The 14,046-nt window shown below is 38.8% G+C and overlaps 1 protein-coding gene across 1 annotated transcript; it reads right to left on the minus strand.

Annotated features, from left to right (window-relative positions):
* Nucleotides 1-1,603: 1,603 nt before the first annotated feature.
* OCSTAMP (osteoclast stimulatory transmembrane protein) lies at nt 1,604-6,565 on the minus strand. The gene is made up of 4 exons (XM_058178526.1): nt 6,487-6,565; nt 6,251-6,312; nt 4,425-5,475; nt 1,604-3,477 (listed from the first exon to the last, which is right to left on the minus strand). Exons 2-4 carry the CDS (start codon nt 6,310-6,312, stop codon nt 3,154-3,156), a joined length of 1,437 nt encoding a protein of 478 aa, XP_058034509.1. The 5' UTR covers nt 6,487-6,565; the 3' UTR covers nt 1,604-3,153.
* Between the last annotated feature and the right edge of the window lie 7,481 nt (nt 6,566-14,046).

The following is a 14,046-nucleotide window of genomic DNA, read 5'->3' on the forward strand; positions in this document are numbered from 1 at the left end:
GAAGGAAATTCTTCCAGTACTATAGTTTTTGTGAACTTTGCTGTGGATGTTATACACAGAGTTGGATGTTTGTTTGTTTGTTTGTTTGTTTGTTTGTTTTAACGTGGGTAGTATTAGTCAGCTTCAAGAGACTGGGCACAGACACACAGTTCTCCCCTCCTGCAAATGGGCTTAAGAACAGAATGGCAGGGAGTGATATGCCAATAGAAATGCAAAGGAAAGCATTTAAATAAGAAGAACATTTCATCAATTCATGAGGACTAAGGCCTCCATGCCAACTCTCCGCTGCTCCAAACCCATCCTACAAAAGCCTTAAGTTGCTGTCAGCTCTCAAAGAGATGCATAGCTGCTACAGAGATGGGAGTATAACCTTGTTTTTCAAAATGCCAAACTATCCAGATAACAAGTGTGAGTCATACATCTTGAAATTCTCTAGGGATTGAAATAGGTAGCATTTGGTTAGGCAGGATATTCTCTGAATATGCTGTTAGGTTGCAAAACATTCTCCTTATTGCTTAATATGAATATCACCGTTGGGCATCATGGCTATGCAATGAAAATACTTCAATCTTATAACACTTATAATTCTATAGGAAAAAATTGAAAACATTTAAAAATCTGAAAAGATCGCCCTGTGTGTGTGTGTCAGTACTTTAAGATGAATGGACTTAAACTTCCAGCATTCCCAGCCAGCATGTCACAGGTGATGTTATTTATTTGGGTAATCAAATATCTTGAGCCGTGGTGGCGCAGTGGTTAGAGTGCAGTACTGTAGGCTACTTCTGCTGACTGCTGATTGCCAGCAGTTTGGCAGTTCAAGTCCCACCAGCTCAAGATTGACTCAGCCTTCCATCCTTCTGAGGTTGGTAAAATGAGGACCCAGATTGTTGGGGTCAATATGCTGACCATGTAAATCGCTTAGAGAGGGCTGTAAAAGCACTGTGAAGTGATATATAAGTCTAAGTGCTATCTGCAAGCAAAAACCAACCTCAGAGAACACCAAGGGCCCACAGACCAAATCAAGCCCATCATCATTATTTCCCTTTTTAGTAATCTTGCTGTTGCATAATAATTACAGAATAAGAGTCCTTTTAGGATTACTATGAATAGGAGAAGCAGTGTATGTCAATCTTTTCCCCCTAAGTTTGATTTTCCTTTTTTATTATTATAACTAACCATGTTGAAGGAGATTGTACTCTTAATGTTTTCTTATAAAGGCTTCAAATAAATATTTTTCTGGAACTGATCCCTATTACCGGAAAGAAGAGTGCAAGAGTGTTGAATCACATTCAACTCAGCAGCTGTTAAGTGGCCAATGTAACTCCCCTTTGACTTCAGAAATATGAAACTGTAGAGATATAGATTGTAGATTATAGAGTACCTTTGAGTTTGTATCTGTAAGTTTCATGCATATATATAATTACCATCATCCTTTTCAGCTCTAGCAGATTAGTGTGGAATTTTTAAGCAAGCCAAAAATATAATTAATACTGGTGCCATTTTGGAGGCGGAATTTAACATAAAAGAAAATAAATAAAACTCTGAGGAGAATGAAGTTTAATCACATATTTTCAAACAAACAAAAACCGTGGGCGGCATTTGAGGCAAATCCCTTCTTAATTTAGCAAGAAGTTTATTTTGTATCTCTGGGTCAGGGAAGGAAATTCTTCCAGTACTATAGTTTTTGTGAACTTTGCTGTGGATGTTATACACAGAGTTGGATGTTTGTTTGTTTGTTTGTTTGTTTGTTTGTTTGTTTTAACGTGGGTAGTATTAGTCAGCTTCAAGAGACTGGGCAAAAAACACAGACACACAGTTCTCCCCTCCTGCAAATGGGCTTAAGAACAGAATGGCAGGGAGTGATATGCCGATAGAAATGCAAAGGAAAGCATTTAAATAAGAAGAACATTTCATAAATTCATGAGGACTAAGGCCTCCATGCCAACTCTCCGCTGCTCCAAACCCATCCCTGAGACTGAATGCGTAGGAAATTGATCACTTGCAACAATATTGGAAGAATTGCAAGAAAGAGAGAACCATTGGCATGACCAAGGATATTGATGTAAGTGAGCACTAAGCAGCCCCTGCACAGGAGCATTTCCCTCAGAAATTCATATGGTTCCTGCTCTTCGAAACATACTTAGAAATGTGGCTGAGCTTCCAGGCCTAGGATTAGGATGGGTGCAGAGGCTATGTTGGATTTTGGTTTCTCATAAATGTGGCTGTTTTCTGGATACAGGTATGTTTTTATTGTTTGGTTTCTCGCTATGTATTTTAAGACACTAGAGCAGGGGTCTCCAACCTTGGTCCCTTTAAGACTTGTGGACTTCAACTCCCCAGAGTCTCTGGGAGCCTTTTGGGAGTGAGGCAGTATCCATATCTAATACTAACTAACTAACCAATAAAGCCTAAGGGTTAAAAATAGCCACCAATCTCTCTTTCTCTCTCTCTCTCTCTCTCTTTTTTTTTTTTTTTGTGTGTGCACATTTTGTAACTCTTGCTACCACAATTGCCAAACGTTTTAGGTATAACAGTTTTCTAATCTTCTGAGGCAGGAAATAATGCAGAAACTATATTGTAAATCAGAAATATCCAGGAAAGGATATAAAGAAAATCAAGAGGGCAGCAAACCACACAATCAAGGTCCTACTCCTTTTTAATGTGCATTTGGAATCTTCTTCCCCAGCTTTTTAAATAGCTTTGCCCTCCTGCCCTTTATAAGGGCCTTGAAAACCTGTTTACTCCCCCTCAGGATATGACTTTCCTGGAGTTCGTGTTCTGAAAAGCAATTGTGCAATTTATGTTGGTAGCAGGTTATGTTGGTTCTCTGGTTACTGGCATCTTTTGTATTAGGCTTTTTTTTAAAAAAAATTGCATCCTGCCTGGAGTTGTTGCAAGTTAGGGAGTTGTAAAAACATGATAAACAAATAAATAAATGCCCCTGTTTATGTAATCATCAGGAGTTGTGCTTGATTCAAATGGGATTTTTTTATTTTATGATAAATCTGTGTATTCACACTCCTTTGAGTTGTGTATCATCCAGTTTCTATATTACCCTCTATTGCTTTTTTCCTTTAGAATTGTGATTATATATTATGGCTTTAATTGTTGTTAATTCCAGAAATGGTGCAACCTGCTCTTGCAAATTACCATTTAACAAAGTACTGATGCCTCCAGTTGCTCTTTTTTCTTGTGCTTTCTAATGAGCTTCTTGTAGAGGTATTGGATTCTCTGGTTCTCTTGGTTCTGAAAAAAGGAGGCTGAAATTTTTCGGCGCAGACGGTGGGAGTATGCTTCCAAAAACACCGTAGCATAAATGATGCAAAAGAGAAGCACAACGGCTAGAACCAAAGCCGTGTTGGGAGGAGTTGGCATTTGCATGAAGCAGTTAAAAGAAACAAAGGTCAGGTTTTGATGGTAATTTCTCTCAAATGGAACCATGACGGAAGGTTGGAAACCAAGAAAACTTAGTTCGATCTGAAACAATAAAATGAATCATGAATTAGAAATGTAGAGGCTACCTTAAAGGGGGGGGGGAAATCAGACATCTTAAGATCCACCCAGAACAGGGGTCTGCAAACTTGGCTCTTTTAAGACTTGTGGACTTCAACTCCCAGAGTTCCTCAGCTAGCAAAGCTGGCTGAGGAACTCTGGGAGTTGAAGTCCATAAGTCTTAAAAGAGCCAAGTTTGCAGACCCCTGGCCCAGAACATCACACTGTCTTTCGCATTTTCTTTTTTAACCAAGTGGTATTTACCACTTTTAGAACTGTATATTTGTACTGTACACATTTAACATTTTCACCATTTATCTTTTTCTACCCTGTTTCCTCCAAAATAAGACATTCCCTGATAATAAGCCCAATTGGGCTTTTGAGCACATGGCAATAAGGCAAAAGCGCTTATTTCAGGGTTCAAAAAAATATAAGACAGGGTCTTATTTTCGAGAAAACACAGGTAATCAAATTTGATTTTGTTTTTCTCTTATGAGATTGGTTTATCTTTGAAGGGGAAACTAGGAGGTTGAAATTATTACTTAGTTTGTTGATTGGTTTGTTTGATATAATGTTGTTTTCATTTTTGTTTTTACATTATAATTGCCAGAAATGCAGTATAGGTTGTGAAAACATTGCCTGTATCATATACAGGAATTAGGAAAGGAAGACAAATGAAGTTCTCCCTGAAAATAAGTAGTGTTTGGTGTTTCAGATCTTAAGCCTTCTGTCCTGTAGGCTCAGCTAAGCTGATTTGTTGCCTACATTATTAAAATTCCATAGTGAATCCAGATACATTCATTTGACATGCATTGGCAAATGCCATTTCATGGCTGTATTTGAAATCTTGGAAGTTGCAGCCCCAACATATCTGAAAAGTTAAAGGCTGAAAGAGACCAACTTAAGCCCAAACTAGAGACTTCAGTACTCACTTCATATTTTACCCAGAACGTAACTGGGACAACAGGGATCTGAGTGATTTCAGTTACAGCTGTTTGTGCCAAATGAAAGGCAATATAGTCCGTTGCTATAACAAGCAGCATCACCACTAGAACTAATGTGAGGAGAAAAATGTGTCTGAGAGAAGCCTTGAGTTCTTTTGGGGACAATTTGAAGCTGGTTGGTTTAATTAACTTCCTGGATGTGCAAAACAGCAAATCAGCTGTTTTGTTTTCCCGAGCCAAATCTTCCAGCTCTGGGGTAATGTAAATATTATCAAAACAAACATTCGTAAGATAGTTCTTCAGGTACCATGTTGCTTGGAAAAGGAGATAAAAGAGAAAGAACCCAGCCGACGCCCGGTTGGTCAAAAGTATGACCTTCTGGACCAGCTTATCAGCATATAAAAAGTCTTCCTTGATACTTTGGCTAGTGTTAACCATTTTCTCATTTACTTGAAAGATATTACTGTGATTTCTAAACTGAACATGGCTATCCCTTGAGCTCAGGAATTTATAGGGCATGTTGTCAATTATGTCTTTCAGAGAGTGGCTGAAGTCCCACGAAGCATTACCCAACAGGAGCATTGAGGCCACAAGGCTTTCCATGGAATTCTTGCAGGTGCATTTAATGATTTTCAGGATTGCTTGGATATTGTTCATAATATTTGGGATAATGTTGACAGCTACAATCATAAAGCAGGCAGACAGAAGCAGCCTTCTTCCTTGCCTAGTCCCTAATGTAGGCACAATTGTGGTAAACAGGCACCGGACTGGATGCACCAAAAAGAGGATTAGGAACACAAGGAAACTAAGGACAGAGGATGCCAAGGCAGAAAACTGGAAGGAATATTGCAGAGAGGAAAACATCCAGCAGTAGAAGAGGCCTCCAACAGATGCTGCAATGCAGGAGCAGATCACACATAAGGACAACAGCTGACTGTGGCTGGATGGTAATGGTATGGAGTAAGCAAGCCAGATATCCAGCATGAATTCTTGTATTTTTAGGAAATTAATGTCCCACATGTAGGTCCAGATTCCCAACCTGTGGATAAAGTAGTTTCAATTTCTAAAAAATATTTTACACATATCTATACACATATTTCATTTACACACACACACACATCTCTCTATATGTAGAAACATTTACCCATTCAAGTTTGAAGGAGAATTCTATGTTTCCCACCTTTCATTCTGGAGCGCTAGGCAATGTACATTGTGTTTCCTCCCCTACTTTTCCTTACAACGACTCATAGGTCAGGCCAAAAAAAATAAATAAATGATGAGCCCAGTCATCCAGTAAGCTTCCATGGCTGAATTGGATTAGAACTTGCTTCTAGCCCAATATTTTACTCAATTAAAAATAATACTATTGCATGCACTGGCCACCATAAGCTCTTAGCAAATACCAAAACAAAATTGTTTGTAATCAGCTGATGAAACAGAAATACAATTGGAAGGCAACCATTCAGTTACAATCATATACTATTAAATCTGTGCTTATTAAATCTGGACTGGTTTGAAAAAGAAAACTCTGCAGTTACTCTGCACTCCTCTATACAAAATATACAATTGAAAGTAATTGTTTCAAACAATAAACTGAAAAAGTCATTTGCATTGACTTCAGAATAATATAGGTTATGTTAATACAATCATTCAATTCTCTGCTATATTACCCAAATCTTTTTAATGAAAGCATTCTCAAAATAAGGTTTAACAAACCTATATTTTCTCCAGTGGAACAGTTCTTACTAGCAATGTAATCTAGCAAGTGAGGATATTATACTTTATCAATTAAGATATTAAAAAACTACACATACCCAGTTTTATGAAGAAGTTCCCAGATCCTTTGGAAACAGTCAGCAATCCTGAAAATATTCATCTTATTTTAAGATTAAAAAATAAAATAAATTAACTGAAATCCAACAACAAAATGGGATAGAACCACCCAGAAAATCTGGATTTAGATAAGAGTTATTAAATTAAATTAAAAATGTTAATTTTAAAAAATAACCTTAACTGTTCATTTAAATCATTAATCCAATCTGCAGTGTACCCTAAAGAAGAATGTATAACATTTTCTCCATTTGTGCCTGTCGCTGATTAACTATCACACCAATGATATTAAATATAAGATTAATAATTGTAGTTCTAGAGATCTCTGCCAGGCTTTTTCCTTGCACTAGTAATATATTGTTAAAACTACACTTAGTATTGCAAAAGTAGGTTCAGAAAAAGCAGAAGCTAGGGAACATTTATTTTTATACTACACTGAGATTGGTCACTCAGAATTACGGTACCACTGAATCATGGTGATTAACTTAATCAGCTGATTGCTACTGACCTTAATGTATTTCTGTAATGTGTTGTTTTATTATTGATATTGTTTTCATTGCTGATTGGGAGATGCTCAGAATTTGATACAAAATGGGCTGCAATATAAATGCTTTACATAAATAAATAATTTAATTTTAGTGAGCATATTTTGATGGCACTGTGCTCACTAATGTTAAATTATTTAATTGTGTCCCCAAACTTAAAATATCTGTTCATGCAGCGCATTATACCAATACAAAAATTCAATCAGGATTTTTTGGGACATTAGCAAGAGATCAATAATAAACATGCCAAGTATCACAATTATTATGTAATTCCCAGACTGTTTTCCAGTTGCCCACATCTCAAAAACAGTATCAGAGAGGTTTTACAGCAAAGGGAGATAAACAATAAGTTGAGTCTGATTTCTCATGCCTACCAAGACAACCATTTTGTTAGAATGCCATTGACATATTCTCAAATTCCAAAACTGCTTACAGTCCCCAAATATTTTCTCCCAGTATGATCCAAAGAACCAGCCATTTCTTAACTTTGAGTCAAACTAGACTTGATAGTGTTTTCAGTGAAATCAACATGTTCTGTTAAATCAATGGCAGCTGAATTAAAACTGGAGAGTGAATATTCAATTTTTTCTGCTTTTATTCTGGTTTATAATAGACTTTCCTTCTTGAAAAGCAAACAATATAAATACCAGCTTGTCTTTTGGCTGGACCCATGGCATGAAATAAAGGGCAATCTTCCATCTTTATGAATGGCAGTTCTTCTTAATTGCCATTCATCATATTAATCCTATATAAAGAGAGTAAGAAAGAAAAAACAAATATTTTACAAGATGATGATGAAGCTTGGCTGTTCTGTGCTTTTCCAGCTTAGATTGAAATGTATTTTATCCCTAAGTCTTTTCTCCACATTTAGGTGAAATGTTTATTCCATGATAAGTGAGCTAAGAGCACGCTTTTCAGATTAATGATTCAGAGAAACATGGGAAGACATAAACATATATAATGCCTGAGTGGGCAGCATTTGACATTAATATTATAATTGTATAGCTTAATAGAATAATAACATCCCATGAAGCCTTTTTTCTTATGAAACTCTAAAATCATTTACCTCAAAAACCAAATGATGAACAACTTCCCTTTCCTCACTTCCCCTTCCTCTTTCATAGAGAAGAAAAGTTTTCTTTATTGGTTATTAATGGAATTTTCTTCTGTGTTTGTTTTAAAATCTTATTACAGAGGGAATGTACACAACTTTAGGAACAAGGCAGATTTCTGCAGACACTCACTTAAAGATATGACTTCATAAAATGGGTGCTTTAAGTTAAGGCATTCATTTTGCCCTCAATAATTGCTTTAAAAAAGCTAAATTGATTGGCCTCATTCACTCTGAAACTTTATAGATCACATTATCTACACTCCTTCCTTCAATGGCTATGTTGAAAGGAAGTTATACCCACTTAGGTTTTGGTAGAAGAGAGTGGGAATAGGAATATTTTTCATTAGACAGACCATTCTTTTTAAAAGCCTCCACTTTTCCTATTGATTCGGCTATGCGTCCCTTCATACTACCTAAAAAATCATAACGGATCTCATCAAAAAGCCATTTCCATTTATGGAATAAATGTGTATGTGATGGGTTGTAAAAGCTTGCAAAGAGCAAGAAAAAAAGTTTGCTTTTTTACAGATAGAGGGAATTATATTTCAGTTTGTTTTGCTAATAGTTCAAAAATTCTTCTTGCTGAATGCAGGGCTTTGGTGATTTAAGGACTTTTTGAGCAATCCAAGAGCTAGAGGGTTTAGCATTTAGAAGCATTCCCCTTTTTAAAAAGGTAAAGGTAAAGGTTCCCCTTACACATATGTGCTAGTCATTCCCGACTATAGGGGGCAGTGCTCATCTCTGTTTCAAAGCCGAAGAGCCAGCACTGTCTAAAGATGTCTCCGTGGTCATGTAGTTGGCATGACTAAACACCAAAGGCACACAGAACGCTGTTACCTTCCCTCCAAAGGTGGTCCCTATTTTTCTACTTGCATTTTTTACATGCTTTCAAACTGCTAGGTTGGCAGAAACTAGGACAAGTAATGGGAGCTCACCCCATTACGCAGCACTAGGGATTCGAACCGCTGAACTGCCGACCTTTCGCTGCGGACCTTTCGCTGAACTGCCACTGAGCCACCGCATCCCCAAAGCATCCCATTCATGTTGTATCCTCATGTATCACTTCTGCCCCCAGTTCTCCCTCTCCACTCCTGGAGAAGCCATTCCAAACTATTTACAGCCCTCTTCCAACTTCTGCTTCTATGGTTTCTTCCCCCTAGGTACTTTTAATCTCATTTTCTTCTCTTCCAGAGCCCTTCGTCCTGCGCAGGTTAATATGTTATCCATACGACATTTGTGAATTGGTTAATATGTCATCCATAGGACATTGGTGAAAATAATAGGAACCCTTTGCAGATGAAATCAGAACTGTACTTATTAGGATTTATGGAAGAAGAACTGAATGAAAACCACAGTGTCTTATATGATAGCTGCAGCAAGATTGTATGTGCAGAAATGGAAAACTAAAGAAGCTCCACATGTTGAAAATTGAATATTTAACCGTTTTAAGAGAGATGACAACAATGACATGCCTAGTCAGAGAAATTTACAGAGGTTTTTAATAAAGATTGGAGTCTGTGTATGGATTATATTGCAAAAATAGAGAAATTAGATGATATAGGGCTTTATAAATTAAATAAGGGTAGATAATAAAAAGTTTAAATAGTAACTACAATGGTTAATGGATCCCTGAGGAAAGTGACTATAAGTATTTTTAATTTAGATGTTTAGTTTTGTATTTGCAGGTTTATGTTTCTTTTTATAATTATATATTTAAAAAACTGTTATTGTCCAAACATGGAATTTTCAGAAAATATAAGCTGGCATCTATTGTGCTGCTCCAGTGGCCAGACTCTGTCATTAATGAAACCAATCACTGTTACAGACCTTTCCATTTTAATGTGGGGCAACTTAAAGAAGGCACTTGAGAATTTTTTCTCCCACCAAGCATTACCTGCTGGTGTGAGAGACAATCACCTGCTGCTCTCTTTAACATGAGGCAGGACAAGTTGACCAGTCAGCTCAGTTATTTTTCAATGTGGAATTGAAGACTAATACTACATCTCTTATCGGACATATTCCAAGTAAAGATCACAAGTACAAAAGTGGGGCTGTAAGGAACTTAAAGAATACCTGTTATTAGGCTCTGACGGATGCTCTAATTAAATCATGAGCCTCGAGACAAGCTTCAAAAGAAATCCAGTTATTTATTAGGACCTTCATGTTGGCACATTCCAAGTAAAGCCAACTCTGACCCCACTTAATTTACAGCCCAGACTTGACCCTGTTTCCCCTCTCCCCCCAGGGTGTGTCATCAGTCACATTTGTCAACGGAACAATTTCATGGGTTGTAGAGATCACTCCCTTCCGGTTGCTGTGGGTAACCCTGGGAGACAGCCTTGAGAGAGAGATGTCTGGAATGTGCTTTTGTTTTTGGCTGCCAAGTCACCGTTTTCCCATCCCCTTTGCCTATGGGAATTTGAGAGGAGGCCAGGGATGCTTTGCAAGTTGACACTCTTAAGAAGAAAATTCAGTGGCTGGTAAACCAGGCCACATCAGGAGCCATCCAGTGAGTCTTGTTCTCTCTGCAGGGATGTGAAAGGCAAGAAGCAGGAAATGAACGATCAGATATTGTAGTGGTTGTAGTCCAGATTAAGAACCAGTCCAGCTGTGTTGCAACCCATTGTGATCCAGACTGGAATTTCCAAGAGGCGGCTTAAGAAACTGCTAGGAAAAGTGTGGGAGATGAGCAGTACAGAACTGACTCAAGATTAGTTTAAAGAAAAAGAACATTAAGAAGAGAGAAAGAGTGGTGTGGATGGGAGTTTATTTGTCCCCAAAGCTGCATTTGGACAGAAGACTGAGTAGGCACACCACTGGTAGTTATCTTCTTAAGTTGAGGTACCATTTAATCCTATTTCAATCATAGTCATGATCCATATTTGTGCCACATTTTTAAGATGATGCATTTTTTTCTCTTTCTGTCTCTTGGTAATGCATCAGAGACAAGTACTGCTGTTTACAGACAAGAGAAGGAGAGAAGGAAAGAGACATAAATTCTTCAGCTCTGTTTCCATCCTTACCGGCACTATGACTCAAAACTGCCCTCTTCATAATGAAGACTATTTCATTAAAATTTCAGTAATCTTCCTTGACATTGGAACAGGGTTTTATTTTATTTTATTTATTTTATTTTTATTTTGTTTCCTGCCTCAGTTAAAGACATGGATATCATGACATCTTTGGTTTTAGTGATGAATGGGACTGAAATTTCCCCCTCCTTTACTTTATTTTTTGAGATTTAATGAGTATCCTCACATAGAGAATAGAATAGAATAGAATAGAATAGAATAGAATAGAATAGAATAGAATAGAATAGAATAGAATAGAATAGAATAGAATAGAATAGAATAGAATTTTTTATTGGCCAAGTGTGATTGGACACACAAGGAATTTGTCTTGGTGCATATGCTCTCAGTGTACATAAAAGAAAAGATACCTTCATCAAGGTACAACATTTACAACACAAATGATGGTCAATATATCAATATAAATCATAAGGATTGCCAGCAACAAAGTTACAGTCATACAGTCATAAGTGGAAAGAGATTGGTGATGGGAACAATGAGAAGATTAATAATAGTGCAGATTTAGTAAATAGTTTGACAGTGTTGAGGGAATTATTTGTTTAGCAGAGTGATGGCATTCGGGGAAAAACTGTTCTTGTGTCTAGTTGTTCTGTTGTGCAGTGCTCTATAGCGTTGTTTTGAGGGTAGGAGTTGAAACAGTTTATGTCCTGGATGTGAGGGATCTGTAAATATTTTCATGGCCCTCTTCTTGATTCGTGCAGTATACAGGTCCTCAATGGAAGGCAGGTTGGTAGCAATTATTTTTTCTGCAGTTCTAATTATCCTCTGAAGTCTGTGTCTTTCTTGTTGGGTTGCAGAACCAAACCAGACAGTTATAGAGGTGCAAATGACAGACTCAATAATTCCTCTGTAGAACTGAATCAGCAGCTCCTTGGGCAGTTTGAGCTTACTGTGTTGGCGCAGAAAGAACATCTTTGTTGTCCTTTTTTGATGATGTTTTTGATGTTAGCTGTCCATTTTAGATCTTGCGATATGATAGAACCTAGAAATTTAAAGGTTTCTACTGTTGATACTGTGTTGTCTAGTATTGTGAGAGGTGGAAGTATGGAAGGGTTTCTCCTAAAGTCTACCACCATTTCTACGGTTTTGAGTGTGTTCAGTTCCAGATTGTTTTGGTTGCACCACAAGGCTAGTCGTTCGACCTCTCGTCTATATGCAGATTCATCATTGTCTCGAATGAGACCAATCACTGTTGTGTCATCTGCGAACTTCAGTAGCTTAACAGATGGATCGTTGGAGATGCAGTCATTGGTATACAGAGAGAAGTGGGGAGAGCACACAGCCTTGGGGGTGCCCTGTGCAGGTATTTGATGTGATCTTGCTTAGCTTCACCTGCTGCTTCCTGTTTGTTATATATATGTGTACAGGCTTAAGGTATCATTTTCATCCATCCCTAACTGGGTAAAATAGGCCTGATTTGGGGGGTTTTAAAGAATACTTTACATGTGAACACATTTCACATAGATGTATAACAAGATATGGTCTTTATGCAGCTGCCATTAAGCATCTAGTGTGTGGCTTTGAATTCAAGCACAGCTGGTTTCATTAGAAGTTAATCAGAGAGCACACACAACCTTATCAAGCTTTATTAGACTTTTTTGCTAATGCTTTGCTATATAATCTGCTCACACAGTCTGCCTTGCTCTGAAATGTAGGTTGTTGTTGTTGTTTCGCAGTACCTTGGGACACAAATCTTTTTCTCCTTTTTCCCCTTTTACTTTTTATTTATTGCAGATAAATAAAATTGTAGACGATTGGCAGAGACTATCTGAATGGATATGGCTGTCCTTCCAAGATTTAAAAGTACAAAATGTTATATGTATCAAATAACTTAGCTTTTATAGACTAATACAAATATTATCAAGTTGCTTCTTAAATTGAATCCCAGAATGGTCCAACTTTAGAAGAGTGAGGCCTCACCAGGCATTTGATATAATAGAAACATATACTAAGCTATTATTAAATTGTTCCAACATTAATATACATTGATATTGAGGGAAGCGAGGCGTAGCTACGCCTCCTCCCTCATTGCATCGGCAGATAACCGCCCAGCCGCCCTGTTTCGGGTGACTCGCTCCCTCCTACACCAGGGGGAGCGGGACGACCCGTTGCAGGGACGTGCTGAGGAGTTTAACGGTTATCTATACGATAAAATCGTTCAGCTTCGGGATGGTCTGGACCAAGATTGCGGTGATGCGGGTGAGATGCTCGAGGGCGGTCTTGGTGACATTGTTTGGGATGAGTTTGACCCTGTGGCTCCCGAGGACATGGACAGGTTGTTGGGTAGGTTGAATGCCACCACGTGTTTACTGGACCCGTGCCCTCTTGGCTGGTGCTGGCCACTCGAGAGGTGACACGAGGCTGGCTCAGGCGATTCGACCGCTTCTTTGGTGGAGGTGTCTTCCGCCTGCCTTGAAAGAGGCGGTGGTGAGGCCCTCCTTAAGCCGTCCCTGGACCCGGCTGTTTTAGGTAATTATCGTCCGGTCTCAACCTTCGCGGCGAAGGTTGTAGAAATATGGTGGCATATCAATTTCCTTGCACCTGGATGAAACTGTCTATCTAGACCCGTTCCAGTCCGGTTTTCGCCCGGCTACAGCACGGAGACGGCTTTGGTCGCGTTGGTGGATGATCTCTGGAGGGCCAGGGATGAGGTTGCTCCTCTGCCCTGGTCCTATTAGACCTCTCAGCGGCTTTCGATACCATCGACCATGGTATCCTGCTGCGCGGTTGGAGGGATTGGGAGTGGGAGGCACCGTTTATCGGTGGTTCTCCTCCTATCTCTCCGACCGTCGCAGTCGGTGTTGACGGGGGCAGAGGTCGGCCCGGGCGCCTCACTTGTGGGGTGCCGCGGGGTCGATCCTCGCCCTCCTGTTCAACATCTACATGAAGCCGCTGGGTGAGATCATCAGTGGTTTCGTGTGAAGTACCAGCTGTATGCGGATGACACCCAGCTGTACTTTTCTACACGGACCACCCCAACGAAGCTTTCAAGTGCTGTCCCGGTGCCTGGAGGCCGACGGGTCTGGATGGGG

This window comes from Ahaetulla prasina, chromosome 3 (assembly GCF_028640845.1).
Source record: "Ahaetulla prasina isolate Xishuangbanna chromosome 3, ASM2864084v1, whole genome shotgun sequence".
NCBI classification, from domain to species: Eukaryota; Metazoa; Chordata; class Lepidosauria; order Squamata; family Colubridae; genus Ahaetulla; species Ahaetulla prasina.

What these genes read in the sequence shown, in the direction of transcription:
- OCSTAMP (XM_058178526.1), bottom strand. Translation starts at nt 6,312, where the DNA reads ATGAATATTTTCAGGATTGCTGACTGTTTCCAAAGGATCTGGGAACTT. An exon ending in GAACTTCTTCATAAAACTGG is followed by an intron (nt 5,476 to 6,250) that starts GTATGTGTAGTT and finishes CTTTATCCACAG; the next exon opens with GTTGGGAATCTGGACCTACA. An exon ending in CGTTCTGGGTAAAATATGAA is followed by an intron (nt 3,478 to 4,424) that starts GTGAGTACTGAA and finishes TTATTGTTTCAG; the next exon opens with ATCGAACTAAGTTTTCTTGG.